Genomic DNA, 18,508 nt, shown 5'->3' with positions numbered 1-18,508 from the left:
ACTCTTGCGTCCTCTGTTTATTTTGCTGCATCATGTGCCTATGCAGTACCTCCTTGCAGTGGGACCATGATTTGTCCATAGTTTCGGACAGATTAATGGAAATTTCATAAATAGTTCTCTGAACGACTGCAGATTATGGTCAGGTTTTCAAACTGACAACCAAATCCATACTAGTATTTTTTGACACAAACATTGAACAAGTAGTAACTCTGAGTTGTACTGCTTCAGGGCAGATGAGGGACCACAGTGTGATTCAAGGAATCAGAACGTGGTCCCTGATTCCTTACTTGTTCCAGGAAGTAATCTGCTCCAGCCTATAGCTGCTGCTGATTTCCTTTCTCTAGGTGTCAGGCACCCGATATTGCAAAGGCTTCAGTAGAAGGTATGGGTGCTCAGCTCTTCTGAAAAGCAAGCCGCTAATTCAAGTGCTTAAGCATAGGTTTAGATCCCTAATTAATCTATTCAAATTTGAAAATTGTGTTCTATAACAGATTCATGGAGCTGGTTTTACACAGATATGAGACCATATTTTCTCTGTAAGGAAGTGGCCTTTAACCAGTCGAAAGGTGTCAGACTCAATCAAACAGGGTAGTATTGGTGAGAAATGGAATCTTCCAAATATATGTTCCTTTAGAAACAGTGTTGGGGTTTTTTGGGTATATATGTGTGAGGTTTTTGTGTGTGAGAAGGACAGATGTATTCAGAGATTTAAAATGTCAATGGAGGGGAGTGAACTGAAGGAGACAACAGCCAAGCCTGCAACTGATGTGTTTCTTTATAATGGGACCATTTTGTGTGTGTGTGTGCACACGTGCGTGCACATTAAACAAAAACATTTGACATACGTCCTCATCCTGTGATTAGATCCACCCGTGTGGACTCTTGCACTGTCAGGGATCTGATTGTGGGGCTGGGACCATAGTACTGAACAAGATGACTTGTCCCGCTAAATCGACCGCAGATCACTCTCCCGTCAACGCCTAAGAGAAATAATAACATGCCGTCATTTAGCTCAGCCAAACCCTTCCTCCATCCCAGTGCCTGGTTATGAGTGTGACACTCTCTCTCTCCTGACTTCTAATATCAAATATAAGGTAGAACTACATGCAGTTCACTGGAGGTAGTTGCCTTAACAAAATCCCCCCTTTTTAATGCATAAATCTATTCCCCCCCCAAAAAAAACTCTGTGCAGCGTTTTAGCTCTTTTAATGCTGGCACTTGATTCCAAAATATCTTTAGTCACCATAATTTTAATAACTTTTTGAGCAGTTGCCAGTTTAATTTTCAGTGTGTGAAAATTGGAGGTAAATTATTTATTACTTCCAGCAAATGTCTTTCATGATTTTATTTAATTTTTTCATCTTTTTTAATGGATTGTAAAATGGCAGTCTTTTATTGGATACTCATAAAGTAAGGAGCAAATGAATACTTTGCAAATAGGTTACTGTGGATTGAAATGTCAGCAATATTTCACAGGATATGAAATTCCTCAGACCAGAGCTGACCTGACATACGGCAATGGGCCATATTCCTCCTGTGTAACCATAAAACATAGCTGGACACAAAGAAAAAAAAAAAGTTGGGACTTCTAGGACTTTTCAAGTTGCATTTGTTGTTCATTATTTAGAATAGTGACCAGTGGTTATGACTGTTGCAGCTGAAGTTGTAAAACACTTTCCATTATAAAATCTTGTTTACCCTGAACTGCCTGAAAAAGGAAAAAAAGAGTCTTTTCAGCTGAAGTTTTCCACGTGTGGTATCTGGAAAAGTTCTGCTAAATCCTCATCGACTATTTTGGAGCACGGGGGTGAAAAAAATATGCCTTTTCCCATTCTAAAACAAGCTCAGAAATGTGAACTATTGGGAAATTGCACCCGGGACCTACGTAGCAAAAAACACGGTTTAACCTGTGAATACGTGCACACCTAGCTAATTGTACATCCTTATTGGTTCAGCGCTTACAAGCGCCTCAGGCCCATCCCCTTGGGCAGGTGGCTAAAGGAGGAGACCATAAGACAGGAGCAGCACTACTGGATAAGTATCCCACTTAGAAATCACGGGAATCAACTGTTGTTATTTCTTAGCCTATAAATAGTAGATCCCCAGGAGCAGAGCTTGAAGGAGCCCAGCAGCTCCTCCACCAGCCTCTGGAGGCTCACTCCAACAATCCCACTGAGCAGGCTGTGCATGGGGAAGCGAGCTGGCTTGCAGTGAGCCAGAGGAAATGGCAAGCAGGGCTTGAGGTCCATGGTTGGGGCCAGTGGACCTCCATTTCTGAATCTCTGATGATTGTCCCTTGGGACTGCTGAGATAAAGTTGCTGTGGTAACCTTATCATCTACAGTGCCGGACTTTTTGTGTTTTTTAACTAGAGCAGACTGGAGCAACTTCTAAGGTTTTCAGAGTTTGTTTTTGTTCCCCATTGGAATGAAAACAAAACCTTCCAAATGTTCTTGCGAAAATGGAATCCTGTCCAAATGTCCACTTTCAATTCAGGAGGAAGTGTCATGCAGGCTGGTGTTTTAGGCCCAGGTTCAAGTCCTTGCCCTTCCAAATTCAGAGCAGAGTGGGATGTGGGTCTCCTATCACCCCAGGCCAGCTCTGGGCTATTGAATGTGAGAGTCTCTTGCTCTCTTTCAGCCCTCGATCCATAAAAAGATTTTTCAAAAATGTTCCAAACAGCTTTTTATTTTAACTTCAGATCATTGTAGTTTTTTCACTGTTTCCATAGTTGCTTATAAAGATTGTGGGACAGATCCTCCGTTGGTGTAAATTGGGTTACATCATTGATGTCAGAGTTATGCTGATTTACACTGACAGAGGATCTGATTCTGTTTTGTTTCCTTTTTTAAAATTTAACAGACCCTACTTGTTCTGATGCTACTTTTGTCCTCAGTATGTTATTTCTTCAGTTGGTTTGTTAGAGAGCTTCTTGTCTGTTTTATGTGGGGTCATGTTTGGTAAATGTCTATATGTTAAGTGAGTGGTGTTTGGCAGCTATGAGATTCCAAATGTCTAGGAAGAAATTCTAAACAGTACTAAAGTAAGGAGCTGAGCGTATTGGGCTAAATATAACTGTGCATGTCAGAAATAAACTTTCAAAGGATGTAACTGTCATAAGTTGATATTTGAATGTACAGCTAGTTACTTGGGTGCACTTAGATATCCTTAGATTGCGAAGACACAAAAGCATAGACGGTCCTCCTTAAATGTTTGGAAAGCAGCTAGCACACTGTAGGTGCTCTCAAAAATAAATAAATTAAATATTTGTTTGAAGATCAGTGTATCTGTTCAGATTTACAAAACCACTTGTTCTAGCAGTCAGGCATTTGCAGAAATGTTACCTGGCAGTTTAAGTCATGTGTTCTCTTTAAGCTTCAGTCATGTGCTCCCTGGGACGAAACCTTTAGTAAAGGTCTAAACTCTATAGCCAAGATTTTCAAAAATTCAATAATGATTTAGGGTGCCTCAGCTTTGGGTGCCCCAACCTAAGACACCTTTAAAACAGTTAATATGTCATGTTAATGTGTGTAAATCTTTTCTCTTGGGTGTTTGGGAGGGGGTTGAAGGTATAGGTTGATTTATTGTGAGATTATTATCATCATCATCATCATGACAGTGGACTGGCACTGTGTGTTTATGGCCAAGCATGTCAGAAATGTTTTCTGGATTTCTGGATTGTGAAGGGCATAGGCAGATACCAAAAATCAAAATAAATACAACATTGCTTATGTCCCTCAAACATGACAACTGCAGGAAAGAAATTATTTTGTATCTTGACATGTTGATAGTTTTGAGGATGAGACAGTTATCTGTCTGAGTTCACTCTGTAGCTTCAAGAACTGAAAGAATATGATCAACTCCTCTGAAAATCTTGGATGGCTTGTCCCTGCAGCTGTATATCAAGAAGTAAGCTGATCTAGAAACTGGTTCTTCTGAGTTGGTTAAATTTGAGTTGATAGCTGATGTGTTCAGTGAGCCTGTTGCTTGAGATTTTTGTCAGAGCATTTGACAGCTCAAGGTTGGTGGAACATGCAGCCTGGCAAATGGCACTAGGAACCTGATCCTGCTCAGATTGAAATCCATGGGGATTTCACCTTTGGGCCTGACATAAATGTAATCTATACCTGTTGTAAGGACACGACATTGCCATGTAAAGAGACTTCATTGTAAGTGGAAATCAGATCTTTTGTCTTCAGTATGGGAGAAGGATTAAGTCGTAGATAGCGTCAATAGCAGCCTTGTCAGCAGTGTCCACACAAGAATACGGGGTGCTCTTTATTTTAATAACTGGCTTTTGGTTTTGTTTTGTTCTGAGTAATGTAGGCCATGACAGGAAACCTAGAGTATGCTCCCATTCAAGTCACTGGAAAATTGTGTCTTTGACTTCATTTATCCCACTTCTGAGATCCTGTTTCCAAATCACATTTAATAATAAGTATTTATTCATGTACCGTGTCATTTGTGCGTGAGATGCGTGGTGCAGTCTTCTGAAACCAAGCGTAGGAGCCTGAAACTCTGTCCCTGACACCGGCTGCTCACCACAAACCCTGTGTGGCCTGGGGCAAATCATTTAGGGTTAAAATTTGCAAAACTGGGTGCTTTCAGTTCTGCTCCTAAATCGCTATTTATGCAATTAAGGGATCTTATTTAGGTAACTAACATTGGCACCCAAGTTTGATGATTTTGGCCATACTCTTTGCCTTAGTTTTCCTGGTTTGTAAAGGGGTAGATAATAATCCTTGCCTACATCTCAGGCATGTCGGCAGGACTAAGTCGTTAGGCTGAACTGCATGTCCCTCATCTTTTCTCAGCGAATTGCAGTCTGCGTGCCCCTCGTGGTAGTAAGCCTGCTTGGAGCAGGTACACAGAAGGTCACCATCTGTATACTGCTAGGCCTCTTGACCCTGCTGACATGGGTCACAAAAGGTGTGGGTGGAACCAGAACCCTCTGGAGTTGTGCTAATTCAGCACATTCTCTGAGCAGTCCCTTGCTGGCAGGGCTGGAGTTTAAAACCGCCATTCCTGGTGGAAAGCAGTGATTGCAGCTCATAGCTGCCCATTCTCACTCTGGGGTATGAATCCCTGCTTGAGCTCAGCTGCCCCAAAAGGCACGACTGGATGCCCTCTGCCCCTAGTATAAAAGTATTAGCTATTATGTAAGATTTTTTCATATGTCCTGTTTGGTTAAAAGGAGTTTCTTGATCCACAGTGTGTTTCTTGTAATGATTGGAGAAACTTCTGTACCCTTCTAGAGTATTTCTGCCATCTTCAAGTTTCCTGTGGTGTTCAAAGTGCCGACTAATGTAACCAGAACAGAGCTTCACCTATTCGTAACAACACTGTGTGACCCTACTATGTTCCAGCAGATGCTCCTTGAGGCTCCGGGCTAGGAAAACGTGCCTCAGGAATCACAAAAATGTGGAAGCTGCAAAAGCCACCACCTGGAAAAAATGTTAAAAAACCCCATAAGAAATCTAGGGAAAGAACTGGCCCTTCCAATTACTTGTAGATTAGAGGCTGATTTAAAAAAAATCCAACACCAACAACATGCATTTCCCCACAATGCAGAGAAGGGGAAAAAGACTAAATGACTGAATGTTGCTTCAAACACTAAGTTAGGGCAAAGTTTAAGGGGTTTGATTATAGTCTTTAAGGTTGGGATTTTCAAAGAAACCTAATAGAATAGAATTAGGCACCCAACTCCCAATTCGGTGTGTTTATGAGACTGTCTCTCTCCCCATATATTACTACAACAACTGAGCTCATCTGAGGTGTTTGAGCTAACAATACCCTCCTTCAGGTTGTTCTGCAAGCTACACCTGTTTGCTCTTGAGGAGAAGAGAATGTTTGTGTGTTTGTGTGAGGGGTCTGGGAGCAGAAAAGGGAAGACTAGTGTCGGAAGGGTGCCTTTGAGCTGGGAAAAGGTTGAGGGAGGTGCTTTTCTGGTTGGATATTTACAGGTGTTGCCCATGTCTAGGAGCCTTGTTTTGTGGTGATTCTAATAAAATAATTACATATTCATGTCTTTGTAATGAGTTAAGAGTTTTTAAGGTAGGTGTAATTATAGAAGTGAATAAATAAAGAAACAAACATTACCAAACATTAGATACACATGCAAAGAAGAATACATCTGCAAAGATTCAGTTGCTTGCATGATTTAGTTTCTGATGTGTTTATTTTCTAGTAGCTCAGCTGAAAAAATTAGAACCTGGGTATATTACTGAACTTTCAGTTACTAGGGTTGAAGATGGCATTCTGTCATTTTTTTCCTCTTATTGTCATGTATGTCTTGGATTGCCACTAACATATTGAACAAATCAGCTAACTTCCAGAAAGTACAGAATATGATGAAATACCATTAGAAAGTTTTACTGTCGTAACACACACGAGTTTGGTAGGAATGAAAAAGTTGGCAAGTCCCAGAAGGGAAAGACTCAGGCGAAAAAAAGAACCAAGAGGTATTCCAGGCTCACATTCAAATTTTAAAAATAAAATACATGGGAAAATCAAGCAACTGAAAACAGTTTGAATCTTTCACCCATAAATCTATAGGATGCAGTAAAATTTATAATCCCAGGCATCCTTGCAGTCTCCTTGCCAAATCCAGGAGTTCTCAATCCTTGCTCAGTCAAAACTCCTGTTGATCTTAGTGGGAATTTTGCCCATGAAAGGACTGCAGGATTTGTCTTAAAAATAGTAAACAAAGAGTTGAGAGCTCTAAAAATGTAACTTAAACAAATTTCTAATGTCACTGAAGATTAAAAAAAATATTTTAGTGGGTATATTATAGCGCATGTTCTCAAACTTTAAAATCCTAGCGTGTTATATTTAAAACTCAGAAGCATATGGAGGACCATCTTTGGAACTTTGATCATTGTAGTTGCATACTAATACTGCATTGTGTTGCTATACTTTAAACCAACCTGCATATCTCCTGTGTGTGGCCCCTACTGGTTCATGCATCACAGTCTGAGAACTGCTGCTATAGTGTCTCCGGTCTGTGGGTGAATCCCTGGCCCCAATGAAGTCAATGGAAGTTTTGTTAATGATTTCAGTGGAGCCAGGATGTCACCTTATAGAGTATTAAACCAGTCCAATGGCTTGACTACTTGAAGATTCCTGGACCCATTCTATTCTGTTGTGGATGTCTATTATATTTAAAAACCAACCAATCAAAATTTCACTAACAGGCCGAGCATAAACTTCTCATTTAGAGAGGTCACTATTTGAAATGGACGGTGAACACTTCAGACATTAGTATGGGCATCAATTTCACCTCAGAATATTATCGCCCAATGTCTTAGCTAGTCAGAAGTCAGCCACCGTCTCATTTCAATAGAAGTCCCCTCAGTTTTGTAAATGTCTGTGTAAGAAGCCAAAGTCAATCTTAGGGTGATGAGTGAAACAGATTGACTCACTCATGAAGACTGGGGATGTTGACTTGATCTCTGCTGACTGGCCTCTGATCCTGAGTTAGGTTGATTGGGTTCTCTCTTATTAAAATTTTGTCATTGATAAACACTGTCACTAGACCCTCAGCTGATGTGCCAAAATAAATTAAGATGTACTTCATTTTTTCCCCAAATAGTAAGACTAACAGTACTTATATAGTGCTGTATGTAACCAAAACGCTGTACAAAAATGAACTAATCAATCTGCACAACCTCTCAGGTGAGGTAGGTATGGTAAATGTTGTTCTCCCTGTTTTATTGATGCTGAAAGGTGAAATGGCTCACTCAAGGTCACCCACCACAGCTTTGATTAGAATTTAGGGCATTGTGAGATTTACTTCATTAATGCTTGGGAAAAGCTTTGAGACCAACGGATGGTATACACTGTAAAAGGGAAAATCATTCATGAATTAATAATTATTTTAATTACTGCTACCAAAAAGTTCAGTAAATGTTGAAGAGGCAAATTATCTGTTATGCTCATGAAACATAACAGAAATTAAAGTTGTTTCATGGGTGTGTAAATAAGCAAAATCTGGCCTGGAGTCTGTATGTTTTATAGCACACGTCTCTGTGGAACTAGTGCTTTAAATGGGCAAACAAAGCGAAAGGGAAAAAATGAAACACGGTGATATGGACGGATAATCTTTTCTTTTGGCATTTGTGCTCAGTTAAAAATTCACAAGTCAGAAAGGGCTTCCCTGTGCTGAGGATACACATGAGCACTTATAGGTTGAATTCTGCTCTCAGTTACATCTGTGCAACCCCACTAGGGTTACAAGGCTGTAAAAGGACCTGATCCAAGTCACTGAAGTCAATGGGAAGACTCACATTAACTTCAAGTGGGCTTTGGATCAGTGTAGTGGAGAACAAAATTTGGCTCTGTATTTTAATGTCATAGCTGGCATTTAGGATGGGCAAACTTCAAAAAGTTCAGGGGGGTAATTCAGATAAACATCTGGAGTTTCTCTGATCACCTGTCAGGAATTTGGGCCAGTTTCAACAAAACACTAAACAAATGCTTTACTTTAAGCATGTGCCTACTCATCAGAACACTTAGGGTGATATCCTGCCCCACTGAAGCCTATGGATATTTTGCTATTTACTTCAGAGGAGTCAGGATTTCATCTTTGTGCTTAAATGTAATTGCATGCTTAATTGATAAGTCAGGGTTTTGGCTCTATACATTTATCCAAATCTTAACCAAATTCATATGTGATATTGAAATCCTGCTTGGAAATCCTCATAGGCTTTCCCATGAAACTCCTAGCGTTGTCTCTGGTTTGGATCAGAAATAGTATAAGAATTGAGTATTTCAGTAGTTTTTTTTCCTAGACTTGTCTAGAATTGTGATGTATGGGGCAAAGGGAGGGGAGGAGGGATAGCTCGGTGGTTTGAGCATTGGCCTGCTAAACCCAGGGTTGTGAATTCAATCCTTGAGGGAGCCATTTAGGGATCTGGGGCAAAAATTGGGGATTGGTCCTGCTCTGAGCAGGGGGTTGGACTCAATGATCTCCTGAGGTCCCATCCAACCCTGAGATTCTATGATTCTATGAAAGTGTAGAAAATTGGAAGGGGATGAGAAACAAAAATTATCCAGACTTTTCACTTGCATAATATAAAGAAAGATATTGGGGATTTTTATTTTATAGCACAGACCATTTAAAAAAATAAATTGAGTGGTAGAAGCAACTTAATACCTTTTTACTAAAATCTGAAACAGAAACCAGCTGAGACAAATTAGTTAAGAGTTTCAAATTCAATATTGACTAAAATGCTTGTGCCAGAATAAAAAATGATATCTATGAAGAGCAGTATAAATGATTAATCATTTTAGTCCAATGAGATCTATATTTCAAAACATACATACATATTGTGAGCTTTCTGAATCATATGAAACAAAGACAGAGAAGTTTGAGTCCTTTCTGTTTAATATTCACCATATATCATTTTCTTTTAGGATTAATTTGAAAAATGTAAACTACTTAATATTTGTATAACTGTAATATCAGTGTGCTATTTATAGAAAGTCTTGGCCACTTATAAATAGCCAGCATTGTTAGCCTGCTGGTTGCATATTGCTAGATATATTTTTATTGAACAGGGTTTACAGTATTATTTGTAACAGTAAAACCCTAAAAAAGTATGATCGAAGAGGAGTTAATATTTTATAATTAGGTAGGTCTATTTACCAAGGATATCAAACTGGTCTTCAAATATTAACCCCTGTGAGGTAGTTAACTATTAATATGTCCATTTTACTGTTGGGTAAACTGAGACACAAAAAATGAAGTGCCAATTATCAAACTTTGGTTACTAGAGTTAGACAGCTAAATCTATATCCTAATTGAATGGCTAAAAATACTGGCAAATTGTAAGGAGTCAGGACTATCTATAAACAGTAATACAACATGTTAGCTTTAGAGATGTCCACATCTTGTCTCTCATTCTCCTGGTCTACCACGCTTCCTGCTCTATTTTAATGGAACCTGACTGATGCAAGATTCCTGTATTATAAGATTAATGTGTATATGCTGTGATTCATGTATATTTGTTTGGCTTTTTTTAATTTCCAGGACACTAGAAGTTTTGGTGAGTTTGAATGAAGGACAATCTTTGATCTCCAGCTCATTAACAATCACTGCTTCGGAATGTGTAAGTCTATGACTGACAGCATTTCATGTAGATGTTGAAATTGTGAGACTTACCGTTTTATCCTTGCATAACTTTTTGGGTGGGAGAATCTCTAATCAGAGCAGAGCCTATTAATAATGTGTGAAAAGGCATAGCTGTGAAACCGTACTTAAGCACAGATGCATATATCTTCTAAATCATGAAGTGTTGTGAAATGCATGTTTATGTTCTTCATTTTATTTTTGTGCACACAAGCAAGCTTTGCTGATTGGATGTGCTTAATGAAACGATTGGTATTTGGCAGATTTTTCTGCAGTTATAGTATGTGAAATGACTTATTTATTATTGCCCATTAAGGTGGCAGACAACTATATTTAGTTAGCATTCCAATCTACATAGGGTTGCCAACTTTCTAACTGCTGAAAACTGGACACCCCTGCCCTGCCTCTTCCCCAAGGCCATGCCCCTGCCCCGTCTCTTCCATGAGTCCATGCCACCGGACCCTCACTCTTCCCCCAAGGCCCCACCTCGTGCCTCTGCTCTTCTCCTCGAGGCCCTGCCCTCTTCTTGCTCTCCAATCCTAGGAAGTTGGTGTGATGGAGCAAGTTAGCGCTGATTCATGAGACTTAGATCAGCATGAGAAGTTTAAAAGAAGTGTGTGTTCTTTGTCTTTTGGAAAACCTTTTTTCTTATACTTGATTCCTTTCTACAACAAAACTCCACAGAAAAATCATGTAGAGAAACCCTCTAGCCTTAGAAGCGTTCATTAAATGTCTCACCTGTTCTGTAGGTAGGCTTTCCACACGCACCTTCTCAGGGACTTCTTTATTTTTAAAAGAGAAAACTGATTGCATGCTCAAATGAAGCAAACCTAATGAACAGATTCAGTGTGGTATCTGTTTACAATTGTGTCCTAGTACTTAGGGCTTGTCTATATTAGAAAAGTTGTACAGTCTTAACTAAATTAATTGGAAGTCTGTACAGTTAAATAGGTGATACTCCCTAATGTAGATGCACTTAAACCCATTTAATCCTTGTTTAGCATGTACTAGTAAATTACTAAATTAAACTAAGCTAATTTAAGTGAAAGTTAAACAGGTTTAAGTGCATCTACATTAAGGGAGAAGTACCACCATCACTAATATCCAAAAACAAAGTTTAAAAATCTTCCTATAACTTGGTTAAAAATCCATCCTGCCTCCTTTGTATGAATTATTAGATACCAAATGGTACAGAAATGTGAGTTTTTTCTTGCGGCGAGGGCGAATGAGACGTTCCACAAACTTAGAAAAGGAAAGTTTCAGCTGTATAAACAAGAATGCCTTGCTAAAACGTATCCCAAGATAATGCCAAACAAACCTGGCAGCATTTTTAATTCTGCTATAAAATGCAGCAAGCCATTTGCCAGGCTGCTGCTAGCTAGCCGTCCCTTTTTCCATAGTCTTAATCATCTTGTTTCTGTTTTAGAATCTCTAAATTTGGTCCTTTTTTGGGGGGAGGGAGCTTTTGGCATATTATACACAGTAAGATTTGTTTTGTAAAAATTAAGTCTTTTTAGGTGTCTAAATAGTTCTTTGGAAAGCTGGCAAGTGACTTTTGGCTGGTTAAGAAAGTATTTTTAAAATTGTCACTAAAATAAGCATCTGAGAATATTGTTTGAATAGAAATGTACTAATCCACACTCTTGATAACTCACAAAAAAGTAGCCTTGCCCAAAGGTGTGAGGGGGCAGTAACTGGCATTGAGGGGTTCTGGGATTGTAGAGGCACTAACTCAGATTGAGGGGGAATGATGTGGGGGGGCACTAGGATTTTGGGAGAGCAGTAAGTGTCATTCAGGAGGTGTCGGGGGTATGGAGGGAGCAGTAACTGGCATTGATAGGGTGTGGGGGGGAGGACTAACTGGAACTGATGGGACATGCTGTGCTGGGGGCACTAAGTGGCAGAGAGGGGTTGCTGGAGTTGGGGCACCACCAACTGGCAGCAGGGGGGTGTTGGTATGTCTGTGTGATGGGGAGAGGCGGTAAGAGGCATCGGGGGGGGCATGCTGTGTGTGCGGGAAGAGGCAATAATGGGGGGGGGGGGGAAGCACTGTGTGCAGGGTGGGGGTCAGTCTCCAGAGCGGGAAAATTGGGGCACAGTGGGGGGGTGTGGGGGGGCAGACAGGATCCACCTCCCTTCTCCCCGCCCAGCAGTGGCAGTACTGGTACCTACCTTTCCACTGGAGAGGCTGGAGCCGGGTCTGGGAGCCAGCCAGTTTTCCCCATCAGCAGCGGCAGCTGAGTAGCTGCTGCTCTTCCTGCCCTCTCAGCCGGGAGGCTGATCGCGGTTACTCTGGTAACTGGACTTTTAGTGTCCGGTCAGCTGTGCTGACCGGATACTGCCAGGACTCCTTTTCGACTGGATTTTCCGGTTGAAAACTGGACACCTGCCAACATTAAGTCTTTGCATGATTCTGTGCAAAAGGAATGTTACCATATGTTACCATACCATAATGTTATGCTAAATTTCCAGATAACATACAAAACATCTTTTTCACTAATGCATGATTAACTGGTTCTCCTCAACCCCGACATAGACTGTCTATAAAGAGCTTCCCTCCTTTTCCATTACCATTGCTTCTGTATTGCTAACTACTTCAGAAACTGCTGAAGACAGACCCAGGCAGAGAGCTATTTGTAGAGGGGAAAGCCAAGGAAACCTCCCTTCCCCTCTGGACAGTGTCTTTGCTGCCTCTCAGCATTCCCTAACTTGCCAGTTAAGGAATGTATGTTTTCAATATGTACAGTGCATATGGTTTTCCTATAGCTATACATTATTATATGCGAAATGTATTACAACATATTATTTACTACAGTCTGCTGCTGCAGCTCTGAGGCCTTTGGATGACTTCCCCCACCCTTTAGGGACCTGCCTTCACTACAAGTATAGTTGTATCAGAGGATCTAGTTAGGATACAATTGTCCACTGACTCAGTTACAACTTGGTTCCAGTTTATAGTGTAGATGGGTCCATAGTGGTGATATAAAGCTTGAAGTTGTATAGATGGAACCTCAAGACTTTAGCCCAGTTACGGAAGACCCTAACCCTAAAGCATGCCCGTACTGTGGCTTTACTTTCAGGTCGGTAAAAAAATGAGACTGTGTGTTCTGCTATTCGTTGTGTGCGGGCATGCCCGGTTCCGACTGAAATCGGTAGGAGTTGTGAACACACAAAGGGCAGAATTGGCCATTTGTGTTTGTTAAAGGGAGAGAAAAGGAATATAAATAATATTCATGACGTGCAAAATATAGACGAGTTCCCCAGGAACCTGGTCACTCTGTACTTCCAGTGACCCCACTTTTTAACCTATCGTTTTGTGTGGTTTTCCAACAACAGATTGTTGTTCACAGGGAATTAACCTGGAGAAGCCAAGCTTATTTTTCCCCAACCCTTTTAAAATTGCAAATATGGATAATTTTGGGGGGTTGATGTCAACACCAACTCAGGTTTTATGGTTTGGGGTGGGGAGTCTGAATGACACTAGAATTGACGCAGCTCACCAAACCTAAGACACTTAGATGAATCCATTTGTAGCCTGTTTCCACCTGATGTCATGATGTTGTATCAATGGATGATGATGATGCAACATCTTGAATTAATGACATAAGGATACAGGAGGATGCTCTGTCGTGACACCTGATATACTACTCTTCCCTTTTTCTTCATCCTTTCAGAAGGGTGAGCGGGCCACAACATGCTGAAACTATGAATTTACCATGACCACATATAAATCTGCATGCTGACAGTGCAAACAAACTTAAAAAAATACAGCGTCAGTGCAAAACAAATCATAATCATGTTATTCCTCTGCTCTGTTCATGGCAAAACCTTAACCCATTTTGTTTCTCTGTGGTTAAAAGTTTCAAGTAGCAGGAAGCAGAATAACTACGGAAGTGAACTGACAGGAAATCCAGCACTGCTTCTGCTCATCCTTTTTTTTTTTTGTAAACCCTCATGTCATGTGTTGTGTAGAGAAGGAAGGGCCGCACAAGGAGAACTGTTGTTTCCGTAGTAGCAGATGGGCAACTGCATAGAAATGGATCACAGCTAGAACACTGAGCTAATTCTAATGGCAGGGCAGCTGATGGCTAACCTGGTACAAGAGAGTGAAAAGTTGCAGCCTTCCACAGCAAACTGAAATTGCTGTAGAGAAAAACAAACGAGGTGTTGCAGCGAGGCATGGGCATTATTTACGTGTGATACCATCTTAAATGATCACTGAACATTTACACATTATTAGTCATCATTTGAGTAGGGCTTGATTCTCCTGTCATTGACACCGGAATAACTTCACTGACTGCAGTACAATAACTCCTACTTTACTCAGGCTTGAGAGGAGAATCATGCTGTGTCCTTTGCCCTTTTGGTTTTTTTTGGTCCCCATATGAAATGTGAACAGGTCTCATTCACACAAAACACATCCCTGATTTCCCCTTAATGTTGTTCCAGATCAGCATGCTGTGGAGCACGCTATACCAGGGTTTAGAAAAGGTGTGCAGAGGATGTGGGTTTGAGGCTTTTAGCCTCTGGGCCACTTCTGTTCTCCACATCCTTTCTTAAAAATAAGCTTAGAGGTGCAGTCTAAGCCTTTGTGAGAGTCACCATTCACGCTCATCGTAAAAAACATAGTGACAAAAGGGCTGACTGTTAACTTGATAGGAGGCTAAGCATAATCCCTCTCTGTGTGCCTCTGAGAGTGTGGCTCGTTAAGAGCCTCATGGCACAATTAACCTATGCCCAAGTGGCACCAGTTAGCCTTCGGCCATCTTTGCTAGCATGCATGAGCCAAAGCAGTGACTTTGTGTGACTTGTAGGACCTTGTGAGACAATCTAAGTTTACAAGTCTCAGTGGAGTATCTGTCTATTGAGAGAGACAAGATGGGTGAGGTAATACCTTTTATTGGATCAACAGTTATGGCTCTTTAAAATTCCACCTGTCCCTTTGGGTTAGGAGGAAACTTCTAGTTATCCCATAACTGTCTACACTAGGCTTCTTTGCATCTTCCTCTGCAGCAGCTGGTATTTGCCACGGTCAGAGACATGACACTGAACTTGATAGACCACCAGTCACATCCAGGCCGGCAGTTCTTATGTTTTGTCCCCTGCAGGGCAAGATGAGCATTCAGACTTCAGGACTAGAATTAAATCTTTATTTTTGGAATACCAAACACCATGGTATAGGAGCCCTATATATAGGGCCCTACCAAATTCACAGCTATGAAAAACATGTCACGGACCATGAAATCTGGTCTCCCCCCCTGTGAAATCTGGTTTTTTCTGTGCTTTTACCCGATACTACACAGATTTCGTGGGGGAGACCAGCGTTTCTCACATCGGGGATCCTGACCCGAAAGGGAGTTGTAAGGGGGTCGCGAGGTTATTTTAGAGGGTTTGTAGTGTTGCCACCCTTGCTTCTGCGCTGCCTGGAGAGCAGCAGCTGTTGGCCGGGCGCCCGGCTGTGAAGGCAGTGCCCCTCCAGCAGCAGCAGGGCAGAAGTAAGGGTGGCCATAGCATGCCACCCTCACTGCTGCTGGCAGCGACTCTGCCTTCCGAGCTGGGCTCCCGTCCAGCAGCCACAGCTCTCCATCTGCCCAGCTCGGAAGGCAGCGCTTCCCCCAGCACAGAAGTAAGGGTAGCAGTACCCTTACTCCTGTTTGGGTCAGTACCCCTACGATTACAACATTGTGAAATTTCAGTTTTAACTAGCAAAAATTATTAAATTTATGATTTTTAAGATCCTATGACCATGAAATTGACCAAAATGGACCGTGAATTTGGTAGGGCCCTACTTATACACCCCTTCTGGGATTCTACTTTCTTCTTCTCTTTCCTATCAATGGTTGCAGACTGCATTGATGATCAGGCAAACAGCTTTCCTTAGGCAGCTCTTAATGTAATCCTTTAAAGTCATTAGTCACTGGATGCTTGGTGTACCTGTACCAGTGACTTTTTTTCCCCTTCCATATTAGGCGTGATTCTCCTCTCACTTATGCCAGTTTCACATCAGTATAACTCCATTGACTTTGTGGAGTTACTCCTGACTTACACTGGAGTAAGTGAGAGGAGAATCAGGCCCATTATCTTCCAAGCGTGATTTGTGTAGTCTGGAACACAGGTCCATAAAATGGCACAGGTACGTGCTGTTTCAGTGTTCTTTGTTTTACAGTTCAAAGTTTTGTGGCCCATCATATTCTGTATTGATGCTCTGTCCAGTCCTTTAAAATAGCTTACGCACCTGAGTTTCTCCAAAACCAAGAATATGTAAGGAACTGGGGAACATATACATTAGCTTTTAATCTCCCTTCTGCCCTGTTTTGTAGTCGACACACATCATTCATTTTATCACACAGCTTTTTAAAAGCGTCCTGGTTTACCAGGTACATTCCTCGGCTCACAGAAGAGGAGGGAACTAAACATACAAGGGGTCAGAGGAGCTAACTAGGGGTGAATTTGGCCCAGAGTGGGCCTGATACTATAGGCTTCATAAAGAGTTTTGTCTGAGTAAGATCTGTAGAAGGAGGATCCAGCAAGTAGGAATCCTCTGTATGTGAATCAATATGTAACTGTGTTGGGTCGGGGGCGGGGAAGGAAGAGATAAAAACATTTATTAATGAGATAGAAATTGTTAACATCATCCAGTGACTGTCTTTTCCCTTCTTGTTTCTCCATAGTCGAATGGCATAGCTGCCCTTATTGCCATTCTTGTGCTGTTACTTTTGGTGGCTATTGGTCTTTTATGGTGGTTCTGGCCTCTTTGTTGCAAAGTGGTAAGTAAAAAAATGTAAATGGCTCATTCGGACATATGACCTATAACGGTCACCAAACTCTTGTTGGGAAATATAGATTCTTTTTCATAGATGTTTCTGGAAGGCAAGTGGTAGAGCAGCACAGTAGCTGTAGAGAATGGATAAAGTACAAGAGTGTATATAATATATCAGACATAGGTTTGGGGTATCTTTATCAGTGGTCTATTGTAAGCCACAGAAGAGGTCAGTCTAATAACAGTGACGTAACTGTTTTCCTTAATGACTGGTTTCAGAGTAGCAGCCGTGTTAGTCTGTGTCTGTAAAAAGAAAAGGAGGACTTGTGGCACCTTAGAGACTAACCAATTTATTATAAATTTTATTGTAAAATTGGTTAGTCTCTAAGGTGCCACAAGTCCTCCTTTTCTTTTTGTTTTCTTTAAAGCATTTGCTGCTTTGACAGAAACGTAAGCACAGATGAACCAGGATAGGAAGATTCGGGTCTCTCAATTTGGCTTTTACCCAAGTGCCATATTCCTGTAAAATCTTTGATAAAAGCTGTTCCTCTATTATTTTAAAGTTGCAGGCTATAATGGTGTGCAGATGTTTCTTCTGAAATCAAGGACTATTTTAAAAGCACTAGCACTAAAATTGATATTTGTAGTCCATTATGGACTCTCAAGTTGCAAATCCTTTATTCTCTTATTAATCCCTTGCAAAAAATGAAATTGCCATCCTGTCTATATTACATTAACTTTCATCTGAATAATGAACGTTCTTTATCCTTCTAGCAGCAGTCAACAATGGTGCTTCAATTCCCCTCCTCCCCCTACCCCCTCCATTATTGGCAGGAGTTTGAGATTGGTGGAGTTTGATGAGATGGCAATTTCTTCCAACCTGGCACTGTATTCCGTCTACCCAGATTTGTCACAGGGGCGGTCTCCTGGGAGTTGGGGCAGTGAAATATCTTCCCTCTTCTCAAATGTTCCAAGGTTGTTACTGGAGCACTGAGGATGCAGTAATTCCCATGGCTAACCGGAAGCAGGTTGTGAGGACGAGAGGGCCTCAAAACTGGCATGGAGGTACGGGGCCTCAGCCTTCCGCGGATCCCCCATGTTCTGTGGTTTCCAAGAGCAGAGCCAATGGCCCTTCTCTAATGGGAAAAATCCCTCCTCTGTCCCACTCTTCACAGGATTGTCCCAAGACATCTCCAGGAGGATATCTTTGGGTCATGTTCTTTAGACTCATAGATGTTAAGGTCAGAAGGGACCAGTGTGATCATCTAGTCTGACCTCCTACACATTGCGGGCCACAGAACCTCAGCTACCCACTTCTGTAATAGAACCATAGCCTCTGGCTGAGTTACTGAAAACCTCAAATCATGGTTTAAAGACTTCAAGTTACAGAGAATTCACCATTTACACTGGTTTAAAGCTGCAAGTGACCCATGCTGCAGAGGAAGGTGAAATACCCTCAGGGTCTCTGCCAGTCCGACCAGGGTGTGGTTTTAGGGTCTAGTGCTACAGTAGTGCTGAGTTCTGAATACTCAGTGAACTTCTTACCAAATACTGACACTTCAATAGTTTTTGGTTTGATAGCCATATCCTTACATTAGAGAGTCAAGGCGGGTGAGGTAA

The 18,508-nt window shown here is 41.3% G+C and overlaps 1 protein-coding gene across 2 annotated transcripts in view; it reads left to right on the top strand.

Annotated features, from left to right (window-relative positions):
- The window catches only part of ANTXR2 (ANTXR cell adhesion molecule 2), a 172,451-nt gene that overhangs the window by 62,295 nt on the left and 91,648 nt on the right, over nucleotides 1-18,508 (top strand). Inside the window, exons 11-12 of one of the 2 annotated variants that reach the window (XM_073340476.1) lie at nucleotides 10,030-10,108; nucleotides 16,800-16,895. In XM_073340476.1, the coding sequence (XP_073196577.1) occupies nucleotides 10,030-10,108; nucleotides 16,800-16,895 (175 nt within the window). The remainder of the gene's footprint in view (nucleotides 1-10,029; nucleotides 10,109-16,799; nucleotides 16,896-18,508) is intronic. The other variant, XM_073340477.1, reaches the window with a different exon arrangement.

The sequence above is a fragment of the Lepidochelys kempii genome, chromosome 4 (genome assembly GCF_965140265.1).
Source record: "Lepidochelys kempii isolate rLepKem1 chromosome 4, rLepKem1.hap2, whole genome shotgun sequence".
Classification (NCBI taxonomy): domain Eukaryota; kingdom Metazoa; phylum Chordata; order Testudines; family Cheloniidae; genus Lepidochelys; species Lepidochelys kempii.
This window is presented reverse-complemented; position numbering and strand designations above follow the sequence as displayed.